General features: G+C 40.1%; 1 protein-coding gene across 1 annotated transcript; it reads right to left on the reverse strand.

The window, feature by feature from the left end:
• Nucleotides 1-4,636: 4,636 nt before the first annotated feature.
• LOC122766864 (L-amino-acid oxidase-like) lies at nucleotides 4,637-10,446 on the reverse strand. Its single transcript, XM_044022070.1, has 8 exons — nucleotides 10,307-10,446; nucleotides 8,539-8,601; nucleotides 8,208-8,431; nucleotides 7,407-7,519; nucleotides 6,501-6,702; nucleotides 6,347-6,415; nucleotides 6,087-6,223; nucleotides 4,637-5,626 (listed from the first exon to the last, which is right to left on the reverse strand). Exons 2-8 carry the CDS (start codon nucleotides 8,549-8,551, stop codon nucleotides 4,852-4,854), a joined length of 1,533 nt encoding a protein of 510 aa, XP_043878005.1. The 5' UTR covers nucleotides 8,552-8,601; nucleotides 10,307-10,446; the 3' UTR covers nucleotides 4,637-4,851.
• Nucleotides 10,447-10,808: the final 362 nt, after the last annotated feature.

The raw sequence follows: 10,808 nt of genomic DNA on the forward strand, positions 1-10,808 counted from the left end.
TAAATTTTTAAATTAGGTGATTTTTACTGTAAAAATATATACTTTTTACCTAAAATAATGGTCTCATAGACTTCAGTAGCTGACATTCCACAATTCCTTCATACAACATTTAAAACCAAAACAACTTTCCTTCCATTTTGGAAGGAAAGATAAGAGTTGTATCATTGCCACCAAGAATTCCAAAGAGAAAAATCATGATTTTATTATCACTGGGACACAGGAGCTGCCGATCTACTGCTCCCTTGAGTGGCAGATTTGTTTCACTGTAAACAACTGACCACAATAAGGTTTTCCTTTATTACTAGCAAAAGAGTTTTCCTGAATATGAATGTTGCAGGTTAAAGGGACAGTACCGGTTTCTGTAAGTGTAGTGAACACGTAGTCTTCGCTGACTGTGTTGTTTGGTAAACTACTCACTCTCCCACACCAAAGTCCATCGAGAAAACCAGTGATTTTAACTAATGAGGACATGGTTAAAATCACCGGTCGACTGCTGCCTCATGTGGTCAGTTTGTGTCACTGTGGTAAATCTTTTAAACACCAAAGTCCCAAAATAACACATTTGAACTTAGTGGAGGCAGCAGTGGATCAACAACTCCTATTTTCTCTATGGACTTTGGTGTGGGAGAGTGAGGTAAAAGAGTGACCCTTTTCTTCTTACAACTTTCTTAAGACTTAAGATTATGTAGCTTTAGATAATAGACAAGCTTTTTGTCAAGTGGCTAAAATATAGTTTCCCCTGAAGTTGGTTCTCGGGCACAGGGGGCGCTCACAGCACAGTCAGCACGGACTACATGTCAGCACTTCGTACACACTCTTTGTATCTGTGTTGCTGTTGTGCATATTACTTTGGAAACACACGGTTGATAAATAAACAGCTAAATAAACCCTGACTCAACAATGCCTCTGTTTAAATTGACACAACACTGTTAGTATGTACTGTTATGTAATCACAAATTTTCACTACAAAGTTTGCCAGTATGCTATATTTTCAGGTTCCTAAGTTCCGGTGATCAGAAATTCTCAGAATTCTTTTAGCCCAGTTTCTTGTTCCCAGTGTACGATGATTTGTTTCCCTGTGCCTTATGTTCCCTTTTAAAAGCACCAGATATTCCAATAATTGAATGTTCCTGTGGTTCTAATTATCTATTGTCCTAAGTTCCCAGGGTCCGAATGTCGCATGTTCCTGAGGTCTTGTGTTCCCTTAGTTTTATATCCCAGAATCCTGTGTTCTCTATGTTCCCAAGGTCTCCTGTTCTCTGGATCAGATGTTCCTATACATCCAGTATCCACTGTCCATAGTTCCTTCGGCTCAAGCACCATGAGTAGTATTTTTGCAGCTTCCTGGTTGTCACTATTTATACGACATTGTTTGAAGCAAAGTGAAAACGTCCCCTTCCCCACAATGTTGCTTTGAAAGGTTGATAGAACAGCTCGTATTGAACATACACAATGCTGGGAACATGGAATCCTTATGCTCCTATAAGCTCCTTTAAGTTAAACTTGAGGCACATGTGAAAGGCGTGTGTTTGCAGGAACAGCAGCTGATGGAACAGTGGTTGGTGCTACACCATCTCATTTGAATATACAGCAGTGTCTGTTTAGGGGTGATTTGAATTCTGTCAAATGTGACTAAATAAATATTTATTTATTAAAGGCAGGTTCAAATCAGGGCTGTCAATCTCCCTCTATAATCCCATTAGAATTCTATTCCTTATTATTTTTAATATTTAAGTTTTTAATTAAAGTTGAATACATCTTAACTTAATGTTAGGAATGGCCGTGGGCGTTTTATCGCCGTCGTTTTTGATTGAACTTGAGTCCGCAGACTTCAAGTACGGCGGCTGTGGATCGTCCCCAGAACACGCCAAAGCAGGAGCAAAGGGGGAACATTTGCAAATTAGTTTGACAACATGCAAACACTCTTGTTGCCATTAGTCACTGTGACACACCGTCATTACGTGCAGATGTTCGTCAGGAGACGCAGTCAGAAACAAACGCTGCCGACGAGGGGTGAAGGTAATTCAACTGTCTTTTTCAGTCCATATTTTAAATTTTACAGTTTTTATTGATGACATGTACGGTTTTATTCACTGTCTTATGTAAATGGCAATGTACTCACCTCAGGTGTTGACGGAAATCTATAATATATTTTCTTTAAAATGACATCATTTAAGTTTCAGGAGTCGAGTGGAGAAAGAAAATAACACTTCATTACACTTACAAGTAGAGTTCTGTCCAAATAGTTCTAAAGATGGCCGTGATATTTTTTATAGTATTATAACGTTATTTTTATCAGCAGTCGTTTGAATTGCCTCAAACTGTTTTATTAATATCAATACCACTAATAATAATAACACGCAACTGGACCTGGATGGAAATGTGCAAGTGTTAGGAAATAAGAGTTGGGAAACAATTCAACATATTTATTTTCTTCAATATTAATAAAAACTAGTTAAATATCTCTGAATATCATGTTGCTGCTTTGCATGAGCACACGTTTAAGTGACAAGTGATTGTTTAAAAAAGTCGTTTAAAAGTTTAAAACCATAAAACCACGAAAAGGATCATTAATGTTAAACGGGAGCCAAAATCTGTCTTTAATTGCCCAACGTTTATCGTGTGAAAAGGCACAATATACACTTGTTTTTACTTTTACACAGCACTGCAACAATTAAGACAATTGATTGCCAACTATTTTGATAATCAATTTATGAGTTTGATTCGTATTTTTAAAATAATAAAACTTCTTAAATGTGAATATTTGCTCCATATAACAAAAGAAAATGTTGAAAATTATTAAAACAAAAGAATTATCGACACAAGACATGAATATAATGTTGCTGTTTGCTGAAGCACACATGATTGTTTTACATCAATAAAGTCGTTTAAAACCATAATTAAAAAATCGTCTCCAACGTTAAAGCATGAGCTGAAACCTGTCTCTAATTATCAATACAATATCTAATTATTATCTATTAATGGTTTGACATAAAACCTCTCTTTTCTTCACAAAGGCGACATCACACAAGCCAAAGATGTCAGTCAACTCTTCTTCTGACAGACTGCACTGCCAGGACGCCAACCTGTCATCAACCCTGTCCCTGGCCTACTCTGTCTGCAGCGCCCTCCTCGTCGCCCCCGCCTCCATCGTTGTTCTCCACATAGGTCACCGGCGATGGCGACAGCAGCGCTCCGGCACAACAACGAGCCACTCCGACGTCTTCACCTACCACTCGGTTGTCCTCAACCTGATCTACGGTTTGGGAACTCTCTTGTTCAACTGTGGCGCATACATTGATGATCAAAAGATGTACATTTTAGGGTCATATTTGGCCGCTCCCTATTTTCCTGGACTGACGTTGTTTCATGTGCTGACATGCGTGGAGCGTTATCTGGCTGTGGTTCACCCCATCACCTACTTGGGGCTGAGACAGTCAGGGGGCGTCAGGATCAGAAACGTTACCATTGCATTTGTGTGGCTGTGGGTTTTAGCCTGGGTCGGGATAAACCATCTGTACTACCCAAATATTCCCCATGTCCCGTATTTCCTCGTGCTAGTAACGTCCTTGGTCGGCATCTCTTTCTGCAGCATTTCTGTCCTCTCTGTTCTGATTCATCCAGGGCCGGGGGACGTGGGCGGGGACAGACCGAGTGTTGACCGATCAAAGAGGAGGGCTTTCAACACAATGAAGGCCATTTTGGCAGTGCTCTGTTTGTTTTTTGTCAGTTTTATTGTCGCTCTGGCTGTGGAGAACTCGCAGGCTCTGGGTTATAATGTTGGCTGTGCGGTGTTGATGGCTGCTCTCTGGTTCAGTTTGCCCGTCAGCCTGGTTTTGCCTCTGCTCTTCATACACAGATCAGGAAAACTGCTCTGTTGGCCTTGTTAATTTTTTTTATAGTTTCTTTCTCTCAGCTGTTCCCTCTCTAGAGGAGGCCACAGCAGATGATGTGCATATTTGATTTGGCAAAGATTCTTACCCTTTCCTGATGCTGCCCTCCCATTAATCCTAAAAGAATACTGTGCTTTTACTTTTGTTATGTATTTTATCTATGATTTATTATTGTATATAATACTCCAGAGTTGCACTGATATTGTTTAAATGGCATTGAATTACAGCTTTCTTCATTTGATTCGAGTCCTTTACTTCACACAGTGCATATAATGATAGAATAACAATGATACTTCAATATATCTAAATGAATTGTAATGTGTAACTAAATTATAATGCATCTTAATGCAATTCATTATGTAAACTCTGTGTATATCAATAAAGTCATTATTTGTTTTGCACTCAAATAAAGTAGAATGTGCCAAGTGAGGCTTTTATTTTTCCATTCTGTTAGATAACCTAAGTTTTTGAAGAGTTCTAACTGCAGCGAGAAATACATGATTTTGTTTAAACCAACATCAGAAGTGTTGACAAGATTAGTTAGCTTTTAGCTTTTATATTTGGAAAGAGACAACGTAAACACACAAGCAAATCCAAGATGAAATTTCAAAAGACGCAGGTCTTTTGAAATAAAGCTATGAGGCAACATCATCAACAACTAGACAACATCCATGCTCAAAAATATCAAATCAAACAAAAAAATATGTTGGATAAAGTGAAAAAACTTTACCAGAATAAAATGATAGATGTAGAAATAATCTTTATTTCTGTTGTAATATAATTTATAACCACTTGACATGGAATCAAACATTTCTGAAGGGCAGCCACGTCCAGCATAAAAACAAGAGCATTTAAGAGACCACTTTGGTGGCCCCTAGACTCTGATTACACGTGACACAAACGACTCACTTTATTTTTGATTTAACAGTGTAGAGCTCATCTCAGTTGGGGGTGCAGCTCATTCTTTGCGCACAGCTTTGTTGATGTTTGTTGCAGCTCTGATTGCAGTTTTCATTGCTGCCTCAATCCAGCCGTGAGGAGAGTCAGTGTATTCACCGGCAAAGTGAACTCTGCCTTCACTTTTGAAGAGCTCCTTGGAGGACTCCAAGGTTTGGTAGGGTGCAAAGAAAGCGTTGCCAGCCAGGTTGTAAGGATCCAAAACCCACCTCTTTACAATCATCCCTGTGCACAGATCCCTGACGTAGTCGCCGTGGATCTCTGCCAGATCTCTCAGAACCAGCTCTTTCAGGTCTTCATCACTTACTCCAAGGAAAAGAAAGGATTCATAACCCAGAGTGTAGGAAGCTAGGAGGACGCCAATCTCCTTATTCGTCTGAAAACTATGGCTGGGGTAGTAGATGAAACGAGAGGGCCTGTCGGTGATACTTTTCCCACCGAAAATGCCATCCCTCTCCCAGAACTTCTCCCTGAAGGTGAGGATGACTTTAGTGGGACTGTCATAGTGGATTTCCCTCAGGGCCACCATCTTTTCAACGGAAAGTGCTGGACTGAATTCCATGAAAACAGCTGCTTGGGCTGTGGTCGCTACCAGGACGACGTCTGCCTGAAGTTTGGTCAGAGAAGACGTTTGTTGGCTTGTCTGGTAAGATACAGTGACACCTGTATCAGACTGGCTGATGTGCTTGACCTTGGAGTTCAGTAGAATACTGCCATTGAGGACACTAAGAAAAGCTGAAGGGAGAAGGTCAAACCCACCTGTCACCTCGTAGTACCTTCAAAAAATAGGACAAATACATGTGTTGTAAGCTCTCTTGTAGCAAGCGAAATAAAGTAAATGCACAATTAAACATTTTAAGCTCTAGTGTGTAACATATGTTGCAAAAATGCTGCTAGTGCCACTAAACCCACAGACATTTCTCAGTCCTCAGGTGAGCCTGCAGAGCTTTCTGAAAGGACAACTCAAACCTAAAATATTCCAACCGTTCGCTTCCAGCCTCCGGAACTGGACACAACTCGACAAGTCTTACTATTGTCTCCAGGAGCTCCACATGTATGAGAACCGCTTCAAGCTATTGTTTCACATGACGAGCAAACAATCCACATATCGGCCACCCCTGTGACGCGGTGCAAATGTTTTGCGCAGCTCGTACATTCAACCACTTTTGTGGGGAAAAAAAATGCTAATGTGTAATTGTTGTCCTTGTGTCGTCGTGTTGTTAGTTCAGGCCTTACGTTTTGTTGTCACTGATTTCGTAGTTGTCATGAATCATCTCCATCAGCGCCATTGCCATATAGCTGTGTCCATTAAGCAGGTCGCCGATCATTCTCACCGCTTCGGAACTCAGACCTCCTTCTTCTTTCAGATACTCCTGTTCAACAAAAACTTTTCAGGTTGTCATGTACATTGCTGGAGACCCCTGAGGAGTGAGGATACGTTTTTTTTGTTTGTTTGTTTGTTTGGTCTGGACAGTTGAATCTGACATGTGCGTTACCTTCAGTGAATAACGATCATATTTTCTCAGCGCATCAGAGCAGCCGTTAGTCACTATTTCATCTTTAACCTTAAAAAGAAAAAAAGTTAAATGGAGTTAATCAGCTGTTGAATGTCTGACACAGGGTTTTGTTGAGGGTTTTTGTCGGACATACCTTCTGCAGAGCTTGCTGTAGGAGCTCAATGGCCGACTTCCCTTTCTCACTGCTCTTCACCTTGTACTGAAGGACGTCAGGGTCTGACTGCACTGTGTGAGCCCTCTCCCGCAGCCCGTTCACCAAGTAAAAAGTGTTGGGGTCTGCGATGTGAAATTCATTAAACTTGACCCCCAGCTTTGTGGCAAACCAACAGACGATGCTGTCAAGGGGATGGTGTTGCTAGGGTTAGCATGTGACAGCGAACATCTTGTTCGGTTTGGATTGGTACAGTGCGGTAAGTATTTTTGTTGCATTTCTATTAGGAATACCCCCAAAATAACCAGCCCCTACGGTTCCATTCTTTGGCACCCTTCCCTTGGGGTACAAGAGTAAAATGGTATGGTACGATCCCTCGACAATCAGCGGATTGGGCGTCAGAAAATCGTCCACAGTCCTCATACAAAGCTTGTCTTGTTGATGCATGACCACCGTTGTCTACTGTGTCCCATTTGTTATGCGCACCAGTACGATGCCACGCTACACCCCTACCAAATAAAGGTACTGATCTCAGACAAAATACAAGTCTGAACCAAACCATTCCAAACAGCATTAGATTGATAAGTTGACCCATATTTTAGAGACATTTTAATTGCTATATGATTCACAGAGATATTTAGTAATTTTTGACTTTTCCTCATGTAAGCATAAGCATCCCTTACAAGGTGCAATCAAACGGAAGGCCCTTTGAGAATGTCCAAGGGGTTTGTGCACTGAATCCTCCTAATCCTACCTATTAAATAATCGGGTGATTATTGGGTTAAAGAAAAAGCAAAACCAGGTTAACATAATTTGTGATCTCCACTTGCCCAGATCCCAAGATCAAATATATACATATATGTATAGGTATGTGTATCTTGAACTTGCCTGTGATGACTCGGGATCCTCATGGCTCCCAAATCAGCATACCAGCCTTCTTTTTCATTCCTGTAGGTTTGCACACGTCCTCCAACACGACCACTAGCCTCTACAATGGTGACCTAATTCAAATACATACATACCATTGTGTCAGACTTTGGGGATCAGGCAAGTTGGATAAAAACAGACAGTTGAAACGTCAAGACTGTGACAAGAAATAACTGAAGACAGATTTTTCAAAGGTTTTATGGACACATGAAATGACAGTGACTCTTGACATCACAGCCTTCCTCGTCCGACCTAAACTCGAGACTTTTGGGCTCTTCCTGAACGTGAGATTTGAAGCAAGCGAGGGAAGACAATACACCTCTTAGTAGTAACAGTACTAGTACTAATACTAGTAATAGTATTTGGGAGGCTGTGGGTGATTGTCAACCGATTAAGAAACTAACAGACAACTAAATTTGAGTCATTATTCTTACTCATAAATAAAAATAAACGAGTGAGATGTGAACATTTTAGTTATTCCATTCAGTTGCCTCATAATTGCGCACACAGCTTATCCTGACAAAGCCAAAACTCACTTATCCTTTGTTAAATATTCAGGATGTAGGTTTTAATAACATTTTGGATTGACTAAGAGAACTGTATTTATTCAACAAAACTAATCTTTAGGAATACAACGTGCATAATAATTGTGCACACAGTGTAATCACTGAGTAAATCAACCTCAGGGAGGGAGTTCCAGAGTGGTGGTCTGAACCTCCCAATATGACTCCATCTACTTGCTCGAGGTCCAAAAACATGTACCTGGTGTCCGGCGTCTTGCAGTAGCTTTGCAGCCGTGAGTCCAGCCATCCCAGCTCCGACTATGACAACATGATGAGGCGTGGCGATGAGCGGGAGGCCGGCCTGCAGCGTCTGCAGCAGCTCGTCATAGTCTGCGTCTGCCAGACAGTCTTTCAGTGCGTCCCTCTGGCTTTCAGCAGTAACAGAAGGACTTTGGAACATTGAGAGCATCAACGTGACCATGACTGGCAACAAATAAAATGAATAAATAAAAGAATGGACACATAAACCGAATATGCTCTCACTTACAGGATGTCAGAAGTATAACTTTAATTTATTAGAGATTACCCACTTGATTTCCACATCACCTCCTTAGTCGATGTCTTTCAGCTATTGGTGTCACGAAGGGCGAGGACTAAGAAAGAACATTAAATTACATCACAATCCAAAGAGACCGTTATTTTATATAGATAGACTCATTTAAAATTTAAAAGAGTTCAGTTCATGTATTTTATTTTCTGGGAATTTCTAAATTTTACTAAGAATACCAATTTACACTTAGTGCCTATAACAATAAACCAAAAGTCACAATTTGGTCTACATCACGATTCTTGACCCACAGGTCGATTTATTTATTTGATAGGGGGGTCTAAGGACAATTTATTAAAAAACTTTGTGAACATAAAAAGGTAAGAAAAATGAATCAATAGCTTCCACATAATGTAACAAAGTAAATTACATAAATTATTGTTAAACGTAATGTCCACACTCTGAGGTGTGACTTACATTTCTGGTGTAAACAGACAGAAAGACGGACAGACGACTTTATTAATCCCTTTGGGAGGTTCCCTCGGGGAAATTAACCAGAAATTAAATAACAAAAAAGTACAAACAAAGCAACATTTATCTCTTCTCTAAAAAACCACAAAAAAATAGACACGACTTAACTATTTTATTTATTATTATTTAATATAATTTATTATTATTATTTATTATTAACCATTTTGGAGATGATTTAAGATTTGAAAACGAACTTTCTGAGCCATAAACCACAAAAACTTAAACATTGACCACAAAGTCCACATTGTCTGGTGAGAGGCTTGCTCTCTGTGCTGTGACACTGTCCCCTGTCCCCAGTGTCCCCTGCAGTGGAAAACACTCTTACTGGGAACAGATGTGGCTGCCAGGGCTTGAGCACACTGAGCAAATACTTGAACCTCTCATTCTCGTCCATCGCAAATGGCCACATATGCAGTGCCATGAAAGACCCGGTACAAATTGTCCGGTAAATAAATTTGGCAGGGTAGACCGTGGCGGTCTCGGGATGGTGTTGAACGTGCATCAACATGGTGCTGTAACTCCAGGAAGTTTTGTTTTGGCAAAATGGTGTGGGGGTCTAGTGGACAATGACATTGCCATATCTAGCCGAAATGCTCCCATACTGCTGACTTAAACTAGGAGGGTCCGTAAATTCAATGTTATTAGACATGTTTCCTCCACTCATCACATAGTAATCTACTAGCGGTAGCCAAACTCTTGATTGTGAACGTAGTCCAATGACACGCATTGATGAGAAAAGATATATTCTGTCTTTTCAAATATAAACTCAATTGCAATTTAAAAGTTTAGTAGCACTGACGGCTCATAAGGCCGCGACGCAGGTTTGTGGGTTAAAGTGTCTTGATTTCGGTTTCAATATGCATATTGTTACAGGCTTAGTTTATAGTTTTACAAATTGTAGCTGACAGGTCTGAATGAAATTTTGAAAGAAAGAAAAAAACTTCTTATTCCCATTGCTAACTTATCAAAAATTACCATTAGATTAGATGAAGTGTCACTACCAAAAGAAACACCTGAAGTAGCAGCAGCTAAATTGTCTCTTTCGGTGGTCATAGTAATCTGCTTTAGCTGAGGGTTTCAGCTGATGTTTTAATGTTAAAATAAATGTCAACTCTGGTATTAAAATAAATAAAAGACTTAGTTCTCTCACTAGGAGTCAAACGTTTAAGTTTATGTTAAATTACTGCGGTTCCCCACGTAAAAGTTGATATGAATGCCTGGTGTCTGAGGCAGGAACCTTTCACAATTATTCTGCAATCAAAACAACTCTTTACACAAACCTCTAATGCCCCAGATGGAAGTGTGTCCTCTTTGGAGAAGCTCCTTATGGTAGCTATGACAGCCCAAAGTCCTGGTTTGGGTCTTCAGCGAGGTCTTATTAGATTGAAGACTAGCAATGTGTCTCAAACAGAAGGGAACTTTATTCAGCATCTCCTCAGCAAGTGGAAGTCCTCAGGGTGTACAGTTAGCATGCAGTTTCCAAAAAAGGGAGGAGATTACCAAGGCTTACTGATTACTGGGTAAAAATGTGTCTTTTTTAAATACTGTCGACCATGGACACACCCAAACAGAATGAAGGTAAGTCAATGTTTGCAGTTATTCTTTTCTTCCAAGCACAAACACTGTCATTACGACATGGTAAATAAATGGTTTTGGCTGTGAACTCACTTCAAAACCTGTCTGTGCAAAGTCATACCTTGAAGCAGAAGACCTCTTTCCTTATTCATTAAACTTCCCAAGCATATTCCCCATTTCCTTCCTTTTCCACAAACATGAACTCAA

This window comes from Solea senegalensis, linkage group LG3, assembly GCF_019176455.1.
Source record: "Solea senegalensis isolate Sse05_10M linkage group LG3, IFAPA_SoseM_1, whole genome shotgun sequence".
Taxonomy (NCBI): domain Eukaryota; kingdom Metazoa; phylum Chordata; class Actinopteri; order Pleuronectiformes; family Soleidae; genus Solea; species Solea senegalensis.